The sequence below is a fragment of the Lynx rufus genome, unplaced genomic scaffold (genome assembly GCF_022079265.1).
Source record: "Lynx rufus isolate CCGP_SWC_20201006 ecotype Redwood Valley unplaced genomic scaffold, mLynRuf1.p SCAF_2, whole genome shotgun sequence".
NCBI classification, from domain to species: domain Eukaryota; kingdom Metazoa; phylum Chordata; class Mammalia; order Carnivora; family Felidae; genus Lynx; species Lynx rufus.
This window is the reverse complement of record NW_025814834.1, coordinates 178,283,811-178,310,529: the sequence shown is the minus strand read 5'-3', so window position 1 is coordinate 178,310,529 and position 26,719 is coordinate 178,283,811. Positions and strand designations below refer to the sequence as shown.

The 26,719-nt window shown below is 40.6% G+C and overlaps 1 protein-coding gene across 1 annotated transcript in view; it reads left to right on the top strand.

The window, feature by feature from the left end:
- The first annotated feature begins 407 nt into the window (after positions 1 to 407).
- TTC4 (tetratricopeptide repeat domain 4) overlaps positions 408 to 26,719 on the top strand; it is a 31,823-nt gene continuing 5,511 nt past the window's right edge. The window contains exons 1-8 of the mRNA XM_047084646.1: positions 408 to 602; positions 1,228 to 1,345; positions 2,093 to 2,254; positions 7,487 to 7,564; positions 9,007 to 9,131; positions 16,976 to 17,062; positions 19,084 to 19,301; positions 20,156 to 20,237. Coding sequence (XP_046940602.1) covers positions 486 to 602; positions 1,228 to 1,345; positions 2,093 to 2,254; positions 7,487 to 7,564; positions 9,007 to 9,131; positions 16,976 to 17,062; positions 19,084 to 19,301; positions 20,156 to 20,237 — 987 coding nt within the window. The 5' untranslated portion in view covers positions 408 to 485. The remainder of the gene's footprint in view (positions 603 to 1,227; positions 1,346 to 2,092; positions 2,255 to 7,486; positions 7,565 to 9,006; positions 9,132 to 16,975; positions 17,063 to 19,083; positions 19,302 to 20,155; positions 20,238 to 26,719) is intronic.

Below are 26,719 nucleotides of genomic sequence, written 5' to 3'. Positions count from 1 at the left end.
ACAAAGTATATGTTTACCGTCTTACAAAGCATCTTACAAAGTATATGTTTACCGTCTGTCTCTCCGCGCTACCTGATCAGCTCCTGGAGAGCAAGGGTTTTATCTGCTTTTTATCTGCTTTCCCCACCACTGTATACCCAGCCACCACAATAGGCCTGAACACACAAGCAGCTTGGGGAACACGTGTTAACTGGCTGAACAAACGAGTTAACGGAGTGATAAGGGGGCACTGCGGGGCGCTGGGTTTATCCACCATCCCAAACACTGGGGGGGGCGGGGCTGCGGCCAGCTGAGGGGAGGGCGGGGCGGGGGTGGTGCCGGCCGGGAAGGGGTGGAGCCGGGCCGGCTGTGTCCTGAGTAGGGCGGAACCCGAGGCGCGCCGGCGGGCGCGGGCCCGGAGGACTGAGGGAAGAGCACCCGCGCTGCCGGAAGTGGCCGCGCGTTTTTAGCCGCTGCGACCGTGGCGCGAGAGCCGAGGGGTCGCCATGGAGCAATGGGAGCCGGACGCCGACGCTGACGCCGACGATGCCATGGACGCGTTCCTGGAAAAGTTCCAGAACGAGCCTTACAGTGGCGGCTTCCACGAGGACCAGTGGGAGGAGGTAGGCGGCCCGGGGCCCCGCACGTGTGTGTTGTGTGTGTGTGTGTGTCGGGGGTGGGGGTGGGGGGGGGGGTCGTCGCGACACCTGGGGCTCCCGGGCACGGAGACGCCTACCTCATCCCCGGGCCTGGCGCTGCCAGCGGATAGGTGGTTTCCACTTGGGAATGATAGAAAATCGGCCTCGAGGTTTTGAGGGCCTTCTTCAGCTGTCAGTACATTTAGGCGCCAGACCCACCTGTGACTCTACCACTTACTGGCTCGGCTACTTAATGTCTCTGAGCCCGTGGCCTCGTTTGTAAAATTTCCTAAACTGTAGCCCACAGTCTCGTAGGATTGCGGCGAAGATGAAGGGATATGGTGGGTACAGTGACGGGGACGCAGGAGCGCTCAATTAGCGGTGATTACCGCGGCCCTTGTAAAAACGCGAGAACCGAAAGAATCTTTAGAGGTCGTTACCCCGCGCTATCATTTTACAGATGGGAAACTGAGGCCTGAATAGGGAGAGAGATAGCTAATCCTGATTTGCAAATCATGATGAGGAAGAAAACTCTGACGTAGAGACACGTAATTGGATCTGCCCAGTGGAAAATCTTATTCCTACAGTTCGTTCTTGTCTTAATCTCCAGGAATTTGAAAAGGTCCCCCTATTTATGAGGAAAGCGCCATCCGAAATTGATCCCAACGAAAATCCTGACTTGGCTTGCCTCCAGTCAATTATTTTTGATGAAGAACGATCTCCAGAAGGTATCTGACATGAGTCTAATATTTGTTTTGTGTCTCCGTTGGATTCAGGTAAAGAGCGTGTCAGAAAGGTTCTGATTGATAACAAGTAGTTAACCTGGTCTAACTTGTCACTATTTATTCCACGCATACCCCCCCCCCTTTTTTTAAATTTTTGATACGTACTAAATGCTAGGCATTGGGAAATACAGGGGTGAGTGAGATGGCCCTCAAGGGTTATGCTCCCGTGGATGTCCAGATTGTCCTATGTGTATCTGGTAAGTGCCAACACGTAGCTATATACGATGTGTTGCTGGAACACTGAAGAGGGGGAGGTAGGAATGGGCTCACAATGGACTGGAAATTTGAACTGATTCTTAACGATTTTGTAGGCTCTTACTAGGGTGAGGAGGGGAATTTGCACTCCTGGGATTAAAACATAAGCAAAAACAAAAGTAGAATTTCCCCCCATTTCTTCAATAATTAAAAAAAAGTCCATTCTTCAAGAGGTAGGATAAGTATACTTTTTTTGTAAGTACCTAATAATCTACCTCGTAAGATATTTGGAATTGACTGTAGCATTAAGTATGCATGACTTATGTCTCTCCATGTTGATACCCAGTTTTATAGCATTAATTTTTGAGTTTTCTTTTTCTATTGGTTTCTTCTATTTGATTTATCATATGTCACATTATTGTATGGTTTGGAATCTATTTTTAATGAGCCTTTAAAAAAACAGGAAACAGTGATTATTTATTCTCTTCTTTGCAGAACAGGCCAAGACCTACAAGAATGAGGGCAATGATTACTTTAAAGAAAAAGACTATAAAAAAGCTGTGATTTCGTACTCTGAAGGATTAAAGAAGAAATGCACAGACCCTGATTTGAATGCTGTCCTTTATACCAACCGGGCAGCAGCACAGTACTATCTTGGTAATTTATTCTATTATTTAGTGCTTTCTAAAGAATTAACTTATGGTAAAAGCCATTATGTTAGCTAGTGCAGAGTTTGAGAATGTCAGAAGCAGAGCTGCTTGTCTCAGAAAGCTAGGCAAGTTTAACTGAACTCTGATCTTCCAGGTGGACTTGGTGAAAAGGGAAACCAGATAGATTGTATAATTCTTACTATCTGTTTTAATTTTTTTTTAAGCTTATTCATTTTTGAGAGACAGAGAGTGAATGGGGGAGGGGCAGAGAGAGAGGGAGACACAGAATCGGAAGCAAGCTCCAGGCTCTGAGCTGTCAGCACAGAGCCCGATGCGTGTCTCGAACCCACAAGTAGTGAGATCGTGACCTGAGTTGAAGTTGGACGCTTAATCGACTGAGCCACCCAAGCGCCCCATCTTACTATCTGAACCAAACAAGTGACCTGCCTTAATAAATGAGTTGGTATGATCTGAGATTTGTTTTAGTCCAAATGCTTCTCTCTCAAAAAAAAAAAAAAAAAAAATGTGTTTTTGTTTTTGGCCTTTTATCCTATTCTTAAGGATGCTAGAAGGATTTAAGAAATAGAGATTTTTTTAAGTGACAGAACTATATAAATCAAAGGGAGAATTTTTCAAAGAGCATTCTGTGGGACCTTTGATGTGACAAATACTCTTTAGACAAGGAAATTTGGAACTTGCTGCTGCTTTGTTGCAGATTTGCAGTTCACATTAGTATGTTCAGGATGCTGGGATGACCTACAGCAAAGAACCCTACCTTACGATTCTTATGTTTTTGTAAGCTCCTTTTCAAGTAATGCTTATTACCATGCAGGACTGTTGAGCAGATGTGACTTTGGGAAACACTGGTTATTCGGTAACATTATTGCTGGTGACTAGTCTTGGTCATGTTAGACCCATGTTTCTTATCACAGAGTTGAAAGACGACCTGGGGCCTTGGGCATTTCTGAGGGACTGGTAGAGCATAAGCCTTGCAGTCTAGCTGGGATGAGTCAGGTGGACCATTTGAGCAGTTTCTCCCCAGTCATAGTCTGCTCCAACTGTTGTCTCCTTTAGTGTGTTTCATTATACAATCCTAAATAGTAAAAGTGGTATAGAACTTAAGAGATTATTTGGGCCAACCAACCCCTCGTTTTACATAGACACAGAGAGGGACCCTCTGGTTGGTGTCAGAACCAGGACTGGAAACCCATTTTTCTAACTTCTGGAGGAATACATTTTCTTCTTCAGCGGACAAACTTGAGTTCTTGTTCTGTGCTAAGCATGGGCATTGCAGAGATGGGTAAGACCTGGCCTTTCCCTGAGGAGTTTCATTCATTTCCTTAGTCAGTAAATACACATAAAGCATTTACTGTGTGCTATGCATTTCACTGTGATCAATAGCTACATGTTCTTTGGGCAACTTTAAGACTGTCCTGTATAGGGCCAATAAGACCAGAGGAAGCACCTTGCAAGAAGAAAACCGTGTGTGTGTGTGATGCTAGAGGAGTAGAGGCTTGATAATCCCTGCTGTTCCTTAAATGATACCTCACTGGTACACCTCACAGAGCACTTCCACATTTGTCATCCCTCTTGACCTCATAGCAACTATGTAACGTAGGTGAGCTTGACTGCTTTTTCCCTAGTCAGAGTAAGAAATTGTCGTAAAATACAGTAAATGTAGTAAAATGAATTGTGTAAGGGTACACAGTGCTAGGATTAGTATGCAGAATCAGGTTTGATTCAAAGCGCACTAAATGGAAGACCCCTTTACCCACACTTCCAGAAGTACCTGGTGCTGTCAGTTTCTTAGTCCTGAGTACTTTTAGGTTCTGCAGTACCACTCACTAGCTTTGGGGCTTTCCCTTTGCTGGCTTAGAATTCAGTTTTCTTAGGCCTGATTAGTCATTTAGCCCTTGTCCCTTTGTTTTCCGGCTTTAAAATGTGTTCTGTATTCTTACTCTTTTTGTCTCTGTGGGTTTATGGCATCTTTGGGGGAAAGGGGAAAAGTACTGGAGGTTGAGTTAAATCCTTATCTACCTTATCTAAAGGTTCAATCTACCACCTTTAACCAGAAGTCTTTGGATCTCTTATATATATATATTTTTTTGTAGTTAATATGCTGTTCTTCCAATATTGTATTCCGTTCTTTTCACTTAATTTTATAACATATAAACAGTTTTACCTGTCATTAAAATTATTTGTGAATATTATTTTAATAGCTACATAAAGCTGCATCATTTGGACACACCAGTGTTTACACTATTGGCTTCACTGTTTGCTATTATTAAATATACAGGCTTTTAGGTGTTTTAAAATAATGCAATAATGAACACAGTGTTAAAGTTTTCCACTAATTCTGATTCATCTTAAGGCTAAAACAGGATTTGGCAGACTATGGCTCACACGCCACATCTGGATCCTTGGCTTCTTATGAGCTAAAAATGTTTTTTATATTTTAAAGAATTATAAAACAAGCAAAGATGAATATGTAACAGATCATATTTGGCCTAAAATATTTACTATATCTATATGGCCCTTCAGAAGAGGGTCAGAAAAATTTTGCTGACCCCTGTGCTAGAATTTTTAGAAGTGAAAATAATAGGTAAATACCAAACTGTTAAGTAAACTAGAAAGTGAAAATCTACTTCATGCCCTCCTAGTTTGGATAACCAGTGTGTGTGTGATTGCAGACCGTTTTTTTTTTTTTTAATACATTTATAAATACATATGTGTGTGTACATATGCCTGTATATTTAGATTGGTTAGTTTTACAAAATCATATTTGCATTTTATACATTGACATTATACACATAGAACAACCACTTACAACTACGTAGTACAGGCATCCTATCATGTGCAGATCCTTTCACATGCAGATCTATCTTACTCTTTTTTTTAATGGCCGCATACTATGTAATAGTATGGATTAACCATAGTTTGTTTCCCAAATTTTTATTTAAATTCTAGTTAGTTAACATATAATGTAATATGGGTTTCAAGAGTAGAATTTATTGGTTCATCACTTACAATACCCAGTGCTCAACACAAGTGCCCTCCTTAATGCCCATCACCCTTTTAGCCCATCCCCCCACTCACTTTCCCTCCAACAACCTTCAGTTTGTTCTCTATATATAGTTAAGAGTCTCTTATGGTTTGTTTCCATCTCTTTTTTTTTTCCCTTCCCCCATGTTCTTCTGTTTTGTTTCTTAAATTCCACATGTGAATGAAATCTCATGGATTTGTCTTCCTCTGCCTGCCTTATTTCCCTTAACGTAATGCATTCTAGCTCCATCCACATTGTTGCAAATGGCAACATTTTATTCCTTTTAAAAAAAATTTTTTTTTATGTTTATTTATTTTTGAAAGAGACAGAGCACAAGCAGGGGAGGGGCAGAGAGAGAGGGAGACACAGAATCTGAAGAAGGCTCCAGGCTCTAAGCTGTCAGCACAGAGCCCGATGTGGGGGTCGAACCTACGAACCATAGGATTGTGACCTGAGCTGAAGTCGGACACTTAACCGACTGAGCCACCCAGGCGCCCCAACATTTTATTCTTTTCGATGGCTGAGTAATATCTATGTGTGTGTGTGTGTGTCTTCTTTATCCATTCATTAGTCATTGGACACTTGGGCTCTTTGCATAGTCTGGCTATTATTGATAATGCTCTTATAAACATTAGGGTGCATGTGTCCCTTCACATCTGTATTTTTGTATCCTTTGGATAAATACCAAGTAGTGCAATTGCTAGGTCGTAGGGTAGTTCTATTTTTAACTTTTTGAGGAATCTCCATACTATTTTCCAGAGTGGCTGCACCAGTTTGCATTCCCACCAACAGTGCAAACCCTTTCTCCACATCCTCACCAATATCTGTTGTTTCCTGAGTTGTTAATTTTAGCCATTCTGACAGTGGTGACATGGTATCTCCTAGTGGTTTTGATTTGTGTTTCCCTGATGATGTGATGTTGAGCATCTTTTCATGTGTCTGTTAGCCATCTGGGTGTCTTCTTTGGAAAAGTGTATATTCATGTCTTCTGCCCATTTCTTAAGTGGATTATTTGTTTTTTGGCTGCTGAGTTTGATAAGTTCTTTATAGAATTTTGGATACTAACCCTGTATCTGATATATTATTTGCAAATATCTTCTCCCATTCCGTAGGCTGCCTTTTAGTCTTGTTGACTGTTTCTTTCGCTTTCCAGAAACTTTTTATCTTGATGAAGTCGCAATAGTTCCTATTTGCTTTTGAGACGTATCTAGTCAGAAGTTGCCCTAGCTGAAGTCAGAGGGGTTGTTGCCTGTTTTCCCCTCTAGGATTTTGATGGTTTCCTGTCTCATATTCAGATCTTTCTTCCATTTTGAGTTTGTATGTATGGTGTGAGAAAGTGGTCCAGTTTCATTCTTTTGCATGTTGCTGTCCAGTTTTCCCAACACCGTTTGTTGAAGAGACTGTCTTTTTTTCCATTGGATATTCTTTCCTGCTTTGTCAAAGATTAGTTGACCATATATTTGTGGGCATAACCATAGTTTATTTAGTCATTACCATATCGAGGATAGTTAGGGTATCACCAGCATTTCACAATTAAAAGTAACACTGCAGTTAACATGCGTTTACATTTATCCTTGCACATTTGTCCAAGTATTGTTTTTTAATGTTTTTATTTTTGAGAGGGAGCGGAGGGGCAGAGACAGAATCTCAAGCAGGCTCTGTGCTGTCAGTGAAGAGCCCAGTGTGGGGTTTAATCCCACAAACTGTGAGATCGTGACCTGAGCCGGAATCAAGAGTTGATGCACACTTAACTGACTGAGCCACCCAGGTGCCCCTGCCCAAGTATTTTTAAGGATAAATTCCCAGAAGAATATTGTTGGGTGAGAGTATACACCCAAAGTACATGCTAATTTGCTAATTTATCCTTACACGAGTGCCCTTTTTCCATGTCTTCACCGATACGGGATATTATCTGTCTTTAATTTTTACCAGTTCCATGTTAATTTCAATTTCTTCAGTCATTGGTGATGTTGAGCATCTTTTCATGGGCTTGCTAGCCATTTAGTTGTTCTGTGAGCTTCCAGTGTTAGAAATATTGCTAAGACTCTTGATGAGCTCAACTATATTTTTTTCTAAAAACCATTGCTCTTTTTTATATTCCTCCAAGACTGTATAAGACTATGTCTCTACACACAAATTTTTGCAAATATTCTGATCTCAATCTTGTTTTCTCTTTTACTAAATGGTGACTATTAGGCAATTTTCGTTCTGCTCTCAATGATGTGACAGCTGCCAAAAAGCTAAAACCCTGCCACCTCAAAGCAATAATAAGAGGTAAGTATCATAGAACCACAGTATGATTGTCATCATGGAAAAGTTGGCACTTACTGCACCAAGAGTTGAGGAATTTTAAGCTTTAATATTAAGAGTCTGATATACTAATGAAGTCACCTTATTTTTGCATTCTTGATATTAAGTTCCTGGTTATTATCAATAGCAGCATGCCATTTTTAAAAGAATTTTCCAGAGAATAATATAACCCTTTATGGTTTAAGAATTTGTAGAGAAATTGAAACTCCTCGTTTTAAATTAATAATAAAATTAATTAAAATAAAGCAGTTCCAGAAGCTGCATTCTAATTTTTTTTCCAAATTAGCTGATTGAAAGGTGAGATTTTCAAATGCCATGTTAATTAAAAGGTAAGTTATTGGACCTTTGCTGAGAACTCTTGATGCTGAGATGTTCCCAGGTCATATTTTCTTTTGTGGTCTGACCTTTCTATGTAATAATAGTGCTATATTACTTTTATATTTTACCTTTTCTTTGAGAAGCTCAAAAGTGCTTTGTAAACTTTAATTTATTCATCACATATTAATCTTCCCTATATCCCCATGGACCAACTGCTTTATCCTAAGCCAAATGCTTTATCAAAGTTCTGCCTCTTTAGATATGTGTAGTTAGGGGGTGGTAGGTAGATCCGTGTTCCTCAGCTGTAGGGAAAGAAGGTACTGTTCAAAGATTAGCAAGTAAATTCACTCTAGTCCTGTGGAATTGGCTCCAAGCTGGAGTCTAATCCTTGACTGAATTCAGTTTTACCTCAGCATGTGACCATGGCAAGACATCCACTCTTAGTATCAGTTTGCCTATCTCTGGAAGATGAGGTTAGATTCTGTGGACATCGAAGTCCTCACAGTTCTGATATTTTGAAATTCTGTGGAAAGTCTAAAGGGGCTAACTGGAGAAGAACAAACATGGCGAGAGGAGAGGCAGCTGCCTTTGGGCACCGTTTTAGGAGAGATCATTGTCTTTGGTCTTGCCACTGCGTTGATGAATGACTAATGTTAATTCTGCTTTCTGTCTCCGTTTAAAATATCATCTGAGATGGGCTTTACTCTGATTTGCAGATGAGGAACCTGAAGCTCGGAGGTGCTCAGTACTTTGTCTAATGTCTAGTTGGTAAATGACAGAGCCAGATTTCTAGCCCATATCTGTCTGATTCCAAAGTCTGTGCTCTTTGCCATTAAGCTGTAGCTTTCCCTACTTTAAAAGCCCTTAATACCAGGAATGCTTACAGGAGTTTTGAGCTGAATGGGCCCTAGAGATCTTTCTGATCTAAGATACACAAAATATTCTTCCTTGTCTGGAGAACGCAGTACAAGGGGCTTTAATCATGTTTTCCCTTCAGAATGCTGGCTGGTGGAGGTGGGGGTTCTTGTTTAAGGAGGCCTCTTTCCATGCATATTGTCCACGTATATTAAGGGTTCTGGGTTCTACAGGTGCCTTATGCCATTTGGAACTGAAAAATTTTGCTGAGGCTGTGAACTGGTGTGATGAAGGGTTGCAGATAGATGCCAGAGAGAAGAAGCTTCTGGAAATGAGGGCTAAAGCAGACAAACTGAAGGTAGGTGGCAGAATCAGTAGCCAGTTGGCATTTGTTACTTTGCATTAATTATTTAGTATTTCCCAGATTGTATCTTTTGGGTTGTTGTAAACTTTTTCTTTTTTTAAATGTTTATATTTTTTTTGAGAGAGAGAGAGTGTATGTGCTTGCAAGTGTGCATGAGCAGGGGAGATGTAGAGAGAGAGGGAGAGAGAGAATCCCAAGCAGTCTCCTTGCTGTCAGTGCAGAGCCCAACATGGGTCTTGAACTCCTGAACTTCAAGATCATGACCTGAGCTGAAATCAAGAGTTGGATGCTTAACTGACTGAGCCACCCAGGTACCTCAACTTTTCTTCTTGAAAAACAAAACCCAGGGTGCCTGGGTGGCTCAGTCGGCTAAGCATCCGACTTTGGCTCAGGTCATGAGCTCCTGGTTTGTGAGTTCGAGCCCCACATGGGGCTCTGTACTGAGAGTTCAGAGCCTGGAGCCTGCTTCAGATTCTGTGTCTCCGTCTCTCTCTGCCTCTCCGCTTGCGCTCTGTCTCTCTGTCAAAAATAAATAAACATACAAAAACAAAAACCAAACCCAGAACTATTCCCTATCTTTGGAACTCTGGAGAACACAAATAAGTTTATTGTTTATAGTTATAATGTGACAGAGGCAAGCAAGAATATATAGTATATAGAGTAGTAGTATGTAACTCTGCCCTGGGTGAGAGCAGGGCAGCAATGGGGATGGCAGAGAAGACTGGCTGAAAGAGGTGATGCTTCTGTCTAATCTCTTGAAGATTGAGCAAAAGTTTACTCAGCTGGAGGGTGGGGTGTGGGGAGTGGAGAGCATTCCAGACAAGAGAGAGCATAACTATGGGCAAGTTCTTGATATTTCTGAAACTCAGTCCCCTCTTTGAAAATTGTGGACATAACATATGCCTCAGGCTTTTATGAGGGTTGAATGAGAATATGTGTGTGTTAGTACATTCTAGACTTATAAGGAGTTGATAAGTTTGTGGCTATTATGATTTGAATAAATAAGAAATGGCATAAGACTGCCATAATGTAGTCTGCACACTGGGTAAAGCTCTTGAAAGAGCTTTTGTTGAACATTAAACAAAACCTTAAGCTTCTGCCAGCGTTGTATAACTCCCAGCTTTAAGACACCTATAACTTGCTGATGAAATGCTATTTCTGGCACGTAGTAGCAACAGTGATGATAAAACAGTAATACTGGCAGAATACCATCAATATGAAAAATAGTGTCCAGCATTTAGATAGCATTTACTGGCTGTATCTTCCAGGTGCTATTTAAATATTTTTACTTAAATGAATTCATTTAAACCACACAACAACCCTACAAGGTAGGAACTATTCTGATTCACCTTTCAGGAGTAGGTAGCTAAAGCATAGAGATTTCCTAGGAACCTGCCTAAGTCACGTAGCTGTGGTGAAGCTGGGCGTCAGAGTCAGGCAGTCTGGGTCTAGAGTCCACGTGCTTAGTCCCTATGCGTCACTGCCTCGCATGTCTATTAATACAAAGCCGGAACTGGACTTCAAGTCTCCTGATTATTGTTCTAGGTCTGTCTGCACTGCTTATACTATGGAGGGGGAATTCTCAGTGCTATGGGAGCCTTCAGCTGGCCCTACAAAGGGGTAGGTTTTAGTCAAAGGTCATTCTGGACATATAAAATGATAGAAAAAGTAGATATCTGTTGACTCACATGGCTCAGTGACAGAATTCTGAACCTAGGTAACTGAGAGAATGTCTCGCAGGCTACTGTGTAAGGCCATAGCCAAGCTAATCCACAAAAAAACCCATAGTGGACCTAAATGAAAGCTGTAGGTTCTGTAGCACAGGCACAGTTAAAGGAAGATTTCAGGGCTCCAAAGCCTGATATTTGGTATAGGTAACACTGCTTGCTGAGTATCAGGATTATTCTATATCTGAGTATAAACTAATTCTGGATTCCTGTGTGCTTGGTGTGTGTACGCAACAGACCTCATATGGTGATGGTAAAATCAGACAAAACAGCCATCAATACCATCTGGTATTTATTACCAGAAATAAAGTATGGAATTTTTTTTTTTTTTTAATTTTTTTTTCAACGTTTATTTATTTTTGGGACAGAGAGAGACAGAGCATGAACGGGGGAGGGGCAGAGAGAGAGGGAGACACAGAACCGGAAGCAGGCTCCAGGCTCTGAGCCATCAGCCCAGAGCCTGACGCGGGGCTCAAACTCACGGACCGCGAGATCGTGACCTGGCTGAAGTCGGACGCTTAACCGACTGCGCCACCCAGGCGCCCCTGGAATTTTTTAAATGATAAAAGCTTATCAAGAACATTTAACAATTCTAAATATGTATGTAAAGTAAGAAGAGCACTTCAAGATGCATGAAGCAAAAAAATTGATAAACGAGACAAATCTACAAATAGGTGTAGATGTCAACATCACTCAGTAATTGATAGAACAAGTAGATAAATTGGCAGAGAGAAGTGACATCAGCAAAAATGGCCAATTAAAGACCTGCTAAAATTCTTTACTTGATAAAAATGTATGGAAAACTGGCAAAATGGTCCGTCAACTTTTTCAGAACTCTGAAATGAGCCAAAGGCTTGCAGCAATCAGGGAGTGTTTATTCAGGAAAAGTGTCTGAACCTCCAATAAGCAGAGCAAGCTTTGTGACATTTTTACTTACCCTGTTCCCATCTCCTATTCCCTATTTCCATTTCCCTACTACCACAGTAGCCTTGAAAGAATCATGGTGAAAATGAGCAGCTTGGCAGCCACCAGAGGAGGCAGATAGGATTAGAGCCCTTTCAAAGCCCCGTTCCTAGAGAATAGTCATTATTTGACCATCTGGGTGGTTTCCAAGAAGACCCCACTCACCAGGCTGATTTAATTTAACTCATCTTCGAGGTATCCCAGTATGAAAAGCTTTTGGGGGTGGGGGAGCTGGGTGGGAAGAAGGGGTGTGTCAGAAATAATTAGAAGGAATTAGTTAAGATTGCCACTGCCTGAGATAGTGCATAACAGGGCAAACAGTAGGCTTACCAGAATACTTAAAAGGAAAAGCTGGGAAATGAGATTCTGCAGGGGCTTTGAAAGCTCCAACATATTCCTGAAGATCTGCAAGGTGACATGTGTGTCCAGGGCTATGCATGTGCTCAGGAAAGATCTAAGAAGGCCCTTAGCTTTTACCTCTGGCTGACTTGGAGGCTCTGTGAAAGCTGTAAGGGAAGGCTAAGGCTGCATTGTAAACAGTGGGTGAGTGTTGAAGGTGTGCCACAATATGCACAGAGAGGCCTCCAGCAAAGAGTGGGAGACTTTTTGCCTTCAGGCGTTTAGGGAAATCTGTCCAATCATTGGCTGACCACTAAACTAACTATTCAGGGACTTTCATGTCACATAAAACAGAATACACGCTTTATAGAATTAGTTCAGGAAAGTAATTAAAACAATAGGAGAAGCAATATCAAAAACTGGAGGGGAAAGAGAGAGGAGAATGCAATTTCCAGAGTTGCCATATTGTATTATTTTAAATGTCTGGTTTTCAATACAAAATTACAAGACATGCAAAGAAATAAGAAAGTATGATCCATACACAGGAAAAAAATCAATAGAAAATGTCCCTGAGGAAGCCCAGACATGAGACTTATAAAGACTTTAAACCAGCTCTTTCCAGTATGTTCTAGAACAAAAGAAAGAACTAAAGAATTAAAAAAAAAAAAAAATGAGAACAATGTCTTACCAAATAGAGACTATCAATAAATTATAAAAAAGGATCAAATAGATGGGGCGCCTGGGTGGCGCAGTCGGTTAAGCGTCCGACTTCAGCCAGGTCACGATCTCGCGGTCCGTGAGTTCGAGCCCCGCGTCGGGCTCTGGGCTGATGGCTTGGAGCCTGGAGCCTGTTTCCGATTCTGTGTCTCCCTCTCTCTCTGCCCCTCCCCCATTCATGCTCTGTCTCTCTCTGTCCCAAAAATAAATAAACGTTGAAAAAAAAAAATTTAAAAAAAGAATCAAATAGAAATTCTGTAGTTGAAAAGTATAACTGAAATGAAAAGTTCACTAAAGGGCTTAACAGCAGAACTGTGAAGATAGGTCAGTTGTGATCACCCAGCGTGAGGAACAGAAAGAAGAATAAAGAAACATGAAGAGAGACTGAGTGGCGTGTTGGATGCCATCAAGTATATCATCATAGACGTGGGAGTCCCAGGACAGGAGAAAGAAAAAGAGACAAAAGAATACTTGAAGAGATAAAGCCAAAACTTCCCAGATTTGATAAAAAGCAGTTATCTACCCTTCTAAGAAGCTTAACAAACTCCAAGTAGGATCAACTTAAAGAAATCTGTACCTGGACATAGCATAATCAAACTGTTGAAAATCAAACACAAGAATGTTAAAAGCATCAAGGGAGAAGTGACTCTTCATGTATAAGAGAGCCTCAATAAAAGTAACAGCTGATTTCTCATCAGAAGCCACGGAAGCCAAAGGGTTCCATGGATTGTCATTCAAAGTGCTGAAAGAAAGACTGTCAACTAAGAACTCTATATCCAGCAAACCTATCCTTCAAAAAAGAAGGAACACTCTTGATTTACAAATGATACAATCTTATATATAAAAAATCCTAAGGAATCCACTAAAAATCTATTGGAACTAATAAATTAGTTTAGCAAGCTGTTGGTGAACATTCCAAATATGAAATTAAGAAAACAATTCCATCTATAATAGCATCAGAAAGAATAAAATATTTAGGAATAAATAAAGTAGCATAAAACTTATAATCCGAAAATATAAAACATTGTTTAAAGAAATTAAATATAAGAAAATAGGAAGATATTCATAAATCAGATCTTTTCTTTTTTAAATTTTTTTGTTTATTTTTGAGAGAGAAGAGTGTGAGAGTGGGAGGGACAGAGAGAGAGGGAGACACAGAACCCGAAGCAGGCTCCAGGCTCTGAGCTGTAGGCGCAGAGCCTGATGTGGGGCTCAAACCCAACTAACCGTGAGATCATGACCTGAGCGGCAGTCAGATGCTTAACCGACTGAGACACCCAGGCGCCCCTGAATCATCTTAATATTGTTAAGACGACAGTGCTCCCCAAATTGGTGTATAGATTCAACCCAGTGTGTATCAAATTTCTAACTGGCTGCTTTGCAGAATATTGACAGACTGATTCTGATATTCATATGTAAATTCGGGGTACCCAGAATAGCCAAAAACAATCCTAAAAAGCATTAAGTTAGAGCACTGACACTTCCCAATTTCAAATCTTACTAAAATTTCAATCTTACTACTGTAGTAATCAAGACATTATGGTACTGGCAGAAGGACAGACCTATAGGTGTAACAGAATTGAGAGCTCAGAAGTAAACCCTCACATTCATGGACAGTTAATGTTCATCAAGGGTACCTGAACTATTCAATGGGGAAGGAACAGTCTTGTCAATAAACGATGCTGGAACAACTGTATATCCCCATGCAAAGCATGAATTTGGACTCCTACCTCATTTCGTATGCAACATGGATCAAAGACCTAAATGGAAGAGCAAAGCTACAAAACTCTTTTTTTTTTTTTTTTTTTTTTTAGAGAGGGCATGGGGAAGGGATGGGAGGTGGGGGACAGGGAGGTGGGAGAGAATCTCAAGGAGGCTTGGAGCTGTTAGCACTGAGCCTGATGTGGGGCTCAGTCTCATGAACTGAGAGATCACAACCTAGCTGAAATCAGGAGTCAGACACTTAACCAACTGAGCCACCCAGGCACCCCAAAGCTATAGAACTCTTAAAATGTTGGCATTAATCTTCATGACCTTGGATTAGGCAATGGTTTCTTAGATATGACACAAAAAGCACAAGAAACAACAAAATAGATAAACTGGACGTCATCAAAGGTAAAAACTATTGTGCTTCAGAGGCTACCATTGAGAAAGTGAAAAGACAGCCCACACAATGGGAGAATATTTGAAAATCATGTATCTGTTAAGGGTTGTTTTTTTTTTTTTTTAAGTTTTATCTGTTTTATTTTTGAGAGAGAGAGCGAGCAGGGGAAGGACAGAGAAAGAGGGGGAGAGAGAGAATCCCAAGCAGCCTCCACACTGTCAGCACAGAGTCCGATGTGGTCTCAAACTTATGAACCATGAGATCATGACCTGAGCTGAAATGAAGATTTGGATCCTTAACCAACTGAGTCACCCAAGCGCCTCCTGTTAAGGGACATTATCTGGAATATATAAGGAACTCTTAACATCTCAACAATTAAAAGACAATCCAACTTTTTAAATGGGCAAAGGATCTGAACAGACATTTCTCCAAAGAGGGTACGTAATGGCCAAAAAGCATATGAAAGATGTTTAACATTGTTAATCATTAGGCAAATGTAAATCAAAACCACAATGAGATTCTATTTCACACTGGGATGGTTATCATTTTTTAATTAGTTAATCAATTTTGAGAGAGAGCACAAATGGGAGAAGGGAAGAGGGAGAGAGGGAGAGAATCCTAAGCAGGCTCCACACTGTCAGTGTGGAGCCCAGTGTGAGACTCAAACTCATGAACTACAAGATCATGACCTGAGCTGAAGTCAGACACTTAACTGACTGAGCCACCCAGGTACCCCTGGTTATGATTTTTTTTTTAATTTTTTTTTTTAACTTTTTTATTTATTTTTGAGACAGAGAGAGAGACAGAGCATGAACGGGGAGGGGCAGAGAGAGAGGGAGACACAGAATCCGAAGCAGGCTCCAGGCTCTGAGCCGTCAGCACAGAGCCCGACGCAGGGTTCGAACTCACGGAACATGAGATCGTGACCTGAGCTGAAGTCGGACGCTCAACCGACTGAGCCACCCAGGCGCCCCATGATTTTTTTTTTAAGGAAAATAAATGTTGAGAAGTATGAGGAGAAACTGAAACCTTTGTGTGTTGCTGGTGAGAATGTAAAATGACAGCCACTATGGAAAACCGCTTGGCAGTTCCTCAGAAAATTAACCACAAAATTAACATATGAACCAGCATTTGTATTACTAGGCATATACCCAAAGAATTTGAAACAAATATTAAAATAAATACTTGTACATGTACATGTGCCACAACACTCCATTGTATTCCTGTAAATCAGAGTAAAAACAACAGGGGACAGAGTCTACATCATCCTTAATCATTCTCTGATGTGGACCAGACACTGTGATTGGGTGTAGCTCAACTGTAAAGGCACTGAATTGGACATAGTTTTTAGTGGTATCAGTGGGGTGGGGTACTCTGGATAGTGTATCCAAACTTCCTAACAGCAGAAAGGAGTTTTGCAGCTCTGTTGGCAGACTGGATTGGAGAAGGAATGGACAAGAGTTACCAGCCATTGTTAGCCTTTGTGGGGCTTTTGTGGGGAGGCTGAGGTATGGGTGGTACTATATTTTAGGTCAGAGGTCAGCAAACTAGCCAAATCCAGCCTTTGGCCTGTTCTTATACATTCTGTGAACTAAGGATGTTTTCACATTTTTAAAGAATTCTAAGCACCCAGACATGTGCTTTTAAAGTTTGTTTAATTAATTAGCTAATTAATTAATTTAGAGAGGGAGAGAGAGAATCCTAAGCAGGCTCCACACTATCAGTACAGAGCCCAGTGTGGCGCTCGAACTCATGAACTGTGAGATATGACCTGAGCTGAAATCCAGGAGTCAGATGCTTAACTGAGCCAGCCAGGCACCCCAGATGTGTGCTTGTGAAATGTTTATTGAACTGAATCAGGCCGCTGGTATTGCTTGACACAGGAGCCTGGGTTGGATGCATACCAAAGATCATAATTAAGAAGCAGGCTGGGGTAACAGAAGAGGAAGCAAGTTCCCTAAGATGATGGATCTCAATTTCATTTTTAGAGAACTGAACAGAGGGATATAAGAAAAGCAAAGATGAAAGAAAAGAAGGAGCAGAATCATAATAAGGCTTTACTCCAGGCCGTCAAGGTGAGTGCTCAAACGTCAGGCCCGTATGGTCTTGCTAAATCCACTGATCCTCAAGCTTATTGGGAACCTTTCTTGGGATGCTTTACCTGAATTTGTTCATTTTCTTTCTGCTTTGGTGAAGCAGTGTGGTGAAGGGGCTCTGGAGTCCCATCCCCCGAGGTCAGTCAGCTCTCCTGCTTGTGTACGTGTGTTGATCTCAGGTAACCTACACTGAATAGTTGCTATGGGTTAAGCAGTATTTAATCTTCACAGTAGCCTTTTGAGATAGATCTTCCATCTGCTGCTTTGCTAGATGATCTTGTCTCAGAGGTGAAGAAACCTTGCACAGCTGATGTGTATCAGAGCCAGGTCCTTGCTCTGATCCATTGCATCCTGAGAGAGTCTGAATTTTTAGGAAGCTGCTCCTTTATAACAAAAAGATTTGACCCTGTCCTTTCTTCCCTGCATTTTAAATGGATGTAGTCTGAGCCAAACCGTGTTTTCACCTGGATACCTAGCAAGGCACCTGTAGAGGTTTGGCTTGCTTGGTCTTCACAAGGGAGAGGATACCCGCCATGAGATTGTGGAGTAGGCCCTTGGTTTCATTTTTTGTTGAGTTAAATTATGCACCATTAAAGTTACTTACTTGGGGTGCCTGGGTGGCTCAGTCTGTTGAGCGTCCAACTTTGGCTCAGGTCATGATCTCGTGGTTCGTGAGTTCGAGCCCCACGTCGGGCTCTGTGCTGACAGCTCAGAGCCTGGAGCCTGCTTCGAATTCTGTGTCTCCCTCTCTCTCTGCCCCTCCCCTACTCATGCTCTGTCTCTCTCTGTCTCTCAAAAATAAATAAATGTTAAAAAAAAAAAAAGTTACTTACTGACTTTGAGACCCTCATACTAAGATGCACTCCACTAGTCCCTCCCCCACAACAAGCAATCTGCTAATACCTGTTAACAGAATGTAATACTCTAGATTCTCCAGCTAATCATCCATAGTGAGGGATGTGGTCATATTCTAAAATACAATGTAGAATATTGCAATGCCCAGACATTTGTATACAGACCTGATTTCGACTCTCTCCTTTAGTCTGACCCTGCATCTTAAGCTTCAGTGTTCATAAGAATTGCTCTAACAGTTGTATACACAGAACCATATTTTACCAATGGTTTAAAACTGGGGTCAGCAGACTGCAGCCAGTGGATCACATCCCTGCCTATTTGTTTATGTGTCACATATGGCTGTTTTCACACTACAGTGGCAGAGTTGAATAGTTAATTTCAACAGAGACCATTTGGCTCAGAAAGCCTAAAATATTTCTGTCTGATCCTTTAAGGAAAAGTTTGCCAACCCCTGATGTAGGAGATACTAAAAGTACCTTGGATCGCATGTAACTTTCCCTGTGTGTGCTAGCCTCCACACACATACATAAAGAGGCAACTCTTCTGTTCAGACCTTTGATTTATCTTTATTTCCACGAGACAGCCAAGATTAAGTCAGTGTGCATTATTTTTAGTATTCTATGTCCTAGCTAAACCAACACACTTACCATTTTTGTATATGCCCGCTCTTGATCTTTTCTGTGCCTTTACATATGCTGTTCCTTGGGGTGGAATGACCTATCCTTCCCGCAGCCCCTGCCCAACTTCTCTGCCTTTCATAGTCATTGCTCAGGACCCAGCATACCCCAGTCATCTCCAGCCCCCAGGCTAAATTAATTATTGATGGTCTGCATTTCTGCAACTCCACTTCTTACCTTATATTGTACTTATTTCCATAGCTCTGTGCCCACTAGACCATGAGCAGGGTCTTGAGGGCAGGAACCATATCTAGCTTGTCTCTGTGACACAGGGTCCAGCATGTGGTCCAGCACCTGGTCAAGGTGAGTTCTCCCTGCTGTGCCAAGCCTCAGGGGTAATGAAGATGAATCCTGTGTAGAGCTGGCCCTCAGTAAGCTCACAGTTTGATGGTTTCCCTGTTATTGAAATGGTCTTGGATCCTTCCACACGATAAGGTTTGTGTGTGTGTTTTTATGTTTTTAATCCAGGCTAGGAACATCAAGCTAGTCTCTGAAGCTGCCAGTGAGGATGAAGATTCAGACTCAGAAGATCTAGGTGAGCTTTCCCTGGATCGGCTCAGCTCGGAGAACCGCTATGGAGCCAGGCTGAGTGTAGATGAGCAGGGCAGGTTAAGCTGGCCCGTGCTCTTTCTGTACCCAGAGCACACCCAGTCGGACTTCATCGCTGCTTTTCACGAGGACTCCAGGTATTTACTTGCCCAAGAGCCCTTTGTTCTTGCTTGCGTGCTCTTTTCCTGCTGTCTTGGCAGAGGAAATTTTTGGTTGAGGAGGTCCGAGTATAGTTTAGAGGGTTAACAGTCTGGTTTGTCATAATCCCTCTATCCTGGAGCTCATTTCTCCCTTCACTAACTATAACTAGCTTTGTAGTGACAGACACAGGTCGCACTGTTGTCTGGACTGGGCTAACAAGCAGAGCACCACAGAAGAGTTTGCCAAGCCCTAATACATATCTCTGGTGAGATAGGAAGTCATTGTAGATAGTATATGCATGGTAACTGAAGTGTGTATTAGGAAAAATATAACTGGCAGTTTTAACATGTGATTTCATAGGGTTAATGCTTAGAATGCAGCTAAATGTAAGGTATGTTGTTAAGCCTGAGTTAGTTTAAAGAAAATTACTGTCATATAATAGGATAAGTGAGGGCTGCCTGGGTGGCTTAGTTGGTTAAGTGGCCAACTCTTGATTTCGGTTCAGATCATAATCTTACGGTTGGTTCGTGGGTTCAAGCCCCAAGTCAGGCTCCGTGCTGACAGCATGGAGTCTGCTTGGGATTCTCTCTCTCCCACTTTCTCTTTCCCTCCTTCACGTACTCGTTTTTTCTCAAAAATGAATGAATAAACTTGGGGGAAAAAAAAAAGGACGAGTGATACACATACACATTTTGGCTTAAGCCAGATGGCTTTGGATCAGAATGGCTTGGGCCTGCATTTCATGTTTTATACATTTTTGATACCTCTGTGTATGGGTGTCCAGGGCCTGTGATGTAGGAAAATAGATCATGAGTTACTGATACCCAGAAAGTACATGTTATATCCTTAGGTTTATTGATCATCTGATGGTGATGTTTGGTGAAACACCCTCTTGGGACTTAGAGCAAAAATACTGCCCTAATAATTTAGAGGTAAGACATGTTTTACCTTGTTCCTATATGGGATTTTGGGAGGGTGGGGTAGGTTTTTACTGCCTTTAGAAAAAATTGTGTCAAATTATACAGAACATAAAATTCGTTATTTGAACCAATGCATACTTTCGTAGCATGAAGTACATTTAATTTACATGGTTGTGCAACCATCCCCACCATCTGTCTTCATTTCATCATCCCAAACTGAAACACTGGACCTGTTAAACAGTAACTATTTTCTCCTCCAGCCCCTGGCAACCACCATTCTACTTTCTCTTTCTATGAATGTGACTACTCTAGGAACCTTCTAGAAGTAGAACCATACACTATTTGTCTTTTTGTGTCTGGCTTATTTCATTAGCATAATGTCTTCAGGGTTCATCCATATTGTACCCTGTGTCAGAATTTCTTTCCTTTTTAAGGCTGAATAATACTCCATTGTTGAGACCTTTTTATTATTATTTTTTGTTTTATTTTTTTATTATTTTTTGAGTGTGTATATGTGTATATGTGTATTTTTTATTTTTTTAATTTACATCCAAGTTAGCTAGCATATAGTGCAACAATGATTTCTGGAGTAGATTCCTTAATGCCCCTTACCCATTTAGCCCATCCCCCCTCCGACAACCCCTCCAACAACCCTCAGTTCTCCATATTTATGAGTCTCTTCTGTTTTGTCCCCCTCCCTGTTTTTATATTATTTTTGTTTCCCTTCCCTTATGTTCATCTGTTTTGTCTCTTAAAGTCCTCATATGAGTGAAGTCATATGATATTTGTCTTTCTCTGACTCGCTAATTTCACTTAGCATAATCCTCTCTAGTTCCATCCACATAGTTGCAAATGGCAAGATTTCATTCTTTTTGATTGCCGAGTAATACTGCCAGGGTACTCCATACACACACACACACACACACACACACCACACACTTTATCCATTCATCCATCGATGGACATTTGGGCTCTTTCCATACTTTGGCTATTGTTGATAGTGCTGCTATAAACATTGGCCAACTAATATAAAGGGTGCACATGTAAAGGGGTGCATGTGTCCCTTCAAAACAGCATACCTGTAGCCCTTGGATAAATACCTTGTAGTGCGATTGCTGGGTCGTAGCCTAGTTCTATTTTTAATTTTTTTGAGGAACCTCCATATTGTTTTCCAGAGTAGCTGCACCAGTTTGCATTCCCACCAGCAGTGCAAAAGAGATCCTCTCTCTCTGCATCCTCTCCGACATCTGTTGTTGCCTGAGTTGTTAATGTTAGCCATTCTGACAGGTGTGAGGTAGTATCTCATTGTGGTTTTGATTTGTATTTCCCTGATGATGAGTGATGTGGAGCATTTTTTCATATGTCGATTGGCCATCTGGATGTCATCTTTGGAGAAGTGTCTATTCATGTCTCTTGCCCATTTCTTCATTGGATTATTTGTTTTTTGGGTGTTGAGTTTGATAAGTTCTTTATAGATTTTGGATACTAACCCTTTATCTGATATGTCATTTGCAAATATCTTCTCCCATTCTGTTGGTTGCCTTTTAGTTTTGCTGATTGTTTGCTTCGCTGTGCAGAAGCTTTTTATTTTGATGAGGTGCCAATAGTTCATTTTTGCTTTTGTTTCCCTTGCCTCCGGAGACGTGTTGAGTAAGAAGTTGCTGTGGCCAAGGTCAAAGAAGTTTTTGCCTGCTTTCTCCTTGAGTATTTTTATGGCTTCCTGTCTTATATTTAGGTCCTTGATCCATTTTGAGTTTATTTTTGTGTACGTTGTGAGAAAGTGGTCCAGATTCATTTTTCTGCATGTCACTGTCCAGTTCTCCCAGCACCACTTGCTGAAGAGACTGTCATTATTCCATTGGATTTTCTTTCCTGCTTGGTCAAAGATTAGTTGGCCATACATTTGTGGGTCCATTTCTGGATTCTCTATTCCATTGATCTGTGTGTCTGTTTTTGTGCCAGTACCGTACTATCTTGATGATTACAGCTTTGTAATACAGCTTGAAGTCCAGGATTGTGATGCCTCCTGCTTTAGTTTTCTTTTTCAAGATTGCTTTGGCTGTTCGGGGTATTTTCTGGTTCCATACAAATTTTAGGATTGTTTGTCCTAGCTCTGTGAAGAATGCTGGTATTATTTTGGTAGGTATTGCATTGAATATGTAGATTGCTTTGGGTATTGACATTTTAACATATTTGTTCTTCCTATCCAGGAACATGGAATATTTTTCCATTTTTTTATGTCTTCTTCAATTTCTTTCATAAGCTTTCTATAGTTTTCAGCGTATAGATTTTTTACCTCTTTGGTGTTAGATTTATTCCTAGGTATTTTATGGGTTTTGGTGCAATTGTAAACGGGATTGATTCCTTGATTTCTCTTTCTGTTGCTTCATTGTTGGTGTATAGAAATGCAACCCATTTCTATGCATTGATTTTATAGCCTGCAACTTTGTTGAATTCATGAATCAGTTGTAGCAGTTTTTTTGGTGGAATCTTTTGGGATTTCCATATAGAGTGTCATGTCATCTGCGAAGAGTGAAAATTTGACCTCCTCCTGGCCAATTTGGATGCCTTTTATTTCTTTGTGTTGTCTGATTGCTGAGGCTAAGACTTCTGATACTATGTTGAATAACAGTGGCAAGATTGGATATCCCTGTCTTGTTCCTGATCTCAGGGGGAAAGCTCTGTTTTTCCCCACTGAGGATGATATTGGTGTTGGGTCTCTCATATTATGGCTTTTATGATCTCGAGGTATGATCCTTCTATCCCTGCTTTCTTGAGGGATTTTTTTTTTTTAATTTTTTTTTTTTTCAACGTTTATTTATCTTTGGGACAGAGAGAGACAGAGCATGAACGGGGGAGGGGCAGAGAGAGAGGGAGACACAGAATCGGAAACAGGCTCCAGGCTCTGAGCCATCAGCCCAGAGCCTGACGCGGGGCTCGAACTCACGGACCGCGAGATCGTGACCTGGCTGAAGTCGGACGCTTAACCGACTGCGCCACCCAGGCGCCCCTTGAGGGATTTTAATTAAGAAAGAATGCTGTATTTTGTCAAATGCTTTTTCTGCATCTATTGAGAGGATCATGTGGTTCTTGTCCTTTCTTTTATTGATGTGATGAGTCACATTGATTGTTTTGTGGATATTGAACCAGCGCTACATCCCAGGTATAAATCCCACTTGGTCGTGGTGAATAATTTTTTTAATGTATTGTTGGATCCAATTGGCTAATATCTTGTTGACGATTTTTGCATCCATGTTCATCAGGGAAATTGGTTTATAGTTCTCCTTTTTAGTGGGGTCTTTGTCTGGTTTTGGAATCAAGGTAATGTTGGCTTCATAGAAAGAGTTTGGAAATTTTCCTTCCATTTCTGTTTTTTGGAGCAGCTTCAAGAGAACAGGTGTTAACTCTTCCTTAAATGTTTGGTAGAATACCCCTGAAAAGCCATCTGGCCCTGGACTTGCTTTTTGGGTGATTTTTGATTACTAGTTTAATTTCTTTACTGGTTATGGGTCTGTTCAGATTTTCTATTTCTTCCTGTTTCAGTTTTGGTAGTGTATATGTTTCTGGGAATTTGTCCATTTCTTCCAGATTGCCCATTTTATTGGCATATAATTGCTCATAATATTCTCTTATTATTGTTTTTATCTCTCCTGTGTTGGTTATGATCTCTCCTCTTTCATTCTTGATTTTATTTATTTGGGGCCTTTTTCTCTTTGATCAGACGGGCTAGTGGTTTATCAGTTTTGTTAATTCTTTCAAAGAAACAGCTTCTGGTTTCATTGATCAGTTCTGTTTTGGGTTTCGATAGCATTAATTTCTGCTCTAATCTTTATTATTTCCTGTCTTCTGCTGGCTTTGGGTTTTATTTGCTGTTCTTTTTCTAGCTCTTTAAGGTGTAAGGTTAGGTTGTGTATCTGAGACCTTTCTTCCTTCTCTAGGAAGGCCTGGATTGCTATACACTTCCCTCATATGACTGCCATTGTTGCATCCCAGAGGTTTTGGGCTGTGGTGTTTTCATTTTCATTGGTTTCCATGTACTTTTTAATTTCCTCTTTAACTTCTTGGTTAGCCCATTCATTCTTTAGTAGGATGTTCTTTAGTCTCCAAGTATTTGTTATCTTTCCAAATTTTTTCTTGTGGTTGATTTCGAGTTTCACAGCGTTGTGGTCTAAAAATGTGCACGGTATGATCTCAGTCTTTTTGTACTTGTTGAGGGCTGATTTGTGTCCCAGAATGTGATCCATTCTGGAGAATTCAATGTGCACTGGAGAAGAATGTGTAGTCCACTGCTTTACGATAAAATATTCTGAATATATCTGTTAAGTCCATCTGGTCCAGTGTGTCATTCAATGACATTGTTTCCTTGTTGATTTTCTGTTTAGATGATCTACTGCTGTAGGTGGGGTGTTGAAGTCCCCCACTATTGTGGTATTATTATCAGTGCGTTTATGTTTGTGATTGATTTATATATTTGGGTGCTTCTACATTTGGCACAAATGTTTACAATTGTTGGGTCTTTTTGGTGGAAGAACCCTTAATTATGATAGAATGCCCTTCTTCATCTCTTGTTACAGTCTTTTTTTTAAAGTGTAGATCGTCTGATGTATGTATGGGTACTTCTTTTGTCGACCATTAGCATGATAGATGGTTCTCCATCCCTTTACTTTCAATCTGAAGGTGCCTTTAGGTCTAAAGTGGGTCTCTTGTAAACAGCATATAGATGGTTCTTGTTTTCTTTTTTTTTTTTTTTTTTTTTTTTTTGGTTCTTGTTTTCTTATCCATTCTTTTAGCCTATGTCTTTTGATTGGAGCATTTAGTCCATTGACATTTTATTTTATTTTATTTTATTTTTTCCTGGTGGAGAAGGGAGACAGGTCCATTGACATTTAGAGTGAGTACTGAAAGGTATGAATTTATTGCCATTATGTTTCTTGTAGAGTTCGGAGTTTCTGGTGATGTTCTCTGGTCCCTTCTAGTCTTTGTTGCTTTTGGTCTCCCCCCCACCCCACCCATCTTTTCTCCCCTCAGAGAGCTCCCCTTAAAATTTCTTGCAGGGCTGGTTTAGTGGTCATAAACTCATTTAATTTTTGTTTGGGAAACTTTTAATCTCTCCTTCTATTTGGAATGACAGCCTCGGTGGATAAAGAGTTCTTGGCTGCATATTTTTCTGATTCAGCACCTTGAATATATCCTGCCACTCCTTTCTGGACTGCCAAGTTTCTCTGGATAGGTCTGTTGCAAACCTGATCTGTCTTCCCTTGTAGGTTAAGGACTGTTTTTTCCTTGCTGCTTTCATGATTCTTCTCTTGCCTGAGTATTTTGTGAATTTGACTGTGATATGCCAGTTGATGGTTGGTTTTTGTTGAATCTAATGGGAGTCCTCTGTGCTTCCTGGATTTTGATGTCTGTGTCTTTCCCCATGTTAAGGAAGTTTAGTGCTATGATTTGCTCACATAACCCTTCTACCCCTATTTCTCTCTCTTCCTCTTCTGGGAGCCCTATGATTGTGATGTTGTTCCTTTTTAATGAGTCACTGATTTCTCTAATTCTTAAATCATGCACTTTTGCCTTAGTCTCCCACTTTTTTTCTGCTTCATTGTCCATAAATTTGTTCTCTGTATCACTAATTCACTGCTCTGCCTCATCCATCCTTGCCACCGTGGCATCGAGTTGAGATTGCAGCTCAGTTACAACATTTTTTATTTCATCCTGACTGGCTTTTATTTCTTTTATCACCCCAGAAAGGGATTCTAATCTATTTTCGACCCCTAGCATTCTTATTATCGTGATTCTAAATTCTGGTTCAGACATCTTGCTTGTATCTGTGTTAAGTCCCTGGCTGTCGTTTCTTCCTCCTCTTTCTTTTGGGGTGAATTCCTTCTTTTTGTCATTTTGATGGCAGAAAAGGAATTAATAAGGTCAAAAAAATTATAATTAAAAAATTAAAAACAACACACACACACAAATTCAAATAAATGATGCTAGATCCTAGGTGTGTTTCAGTCTGGTTGTTGAAAGATAGATTACAGAAAAAAGGGGAAAAAGGGGAAAAAGAAAAGAAAAAAAAGGAAAACGTTTGAAAATTAGAAAAAAATGAATACAGTGAAATAGAAAAAAATGAAATAAGTAAAATAGAATTTGAAAAATTTACAAAAATGTAAAAAATATAGTAGAAAAAAATTAAAATATTTTCAATAAAAATTGAAAAGAATAAATTTTTTCTCTTTCTGTATTCAAGAAAAAGAAACGAAAAGAGGAAAAAAGAAAATTGAATAGATGGACCAGTGAACAGACTGAAATACTATTGAAATTACATCATTTTCCCCTAGAAGTCAAACTATGAAGCAATTTATAGTCCATAAACTAAGCAGGCAGAGACACTTGTAGTGTTCCTGAAGAGTAAGGTTGGCCCAGTTGGGCGGGGCTTAGGGTAATGGTTCTGTTCCCCACTAGATGTCGCTGTTTAGCTTACTGGGGTGGATTGTTGTGGTGCT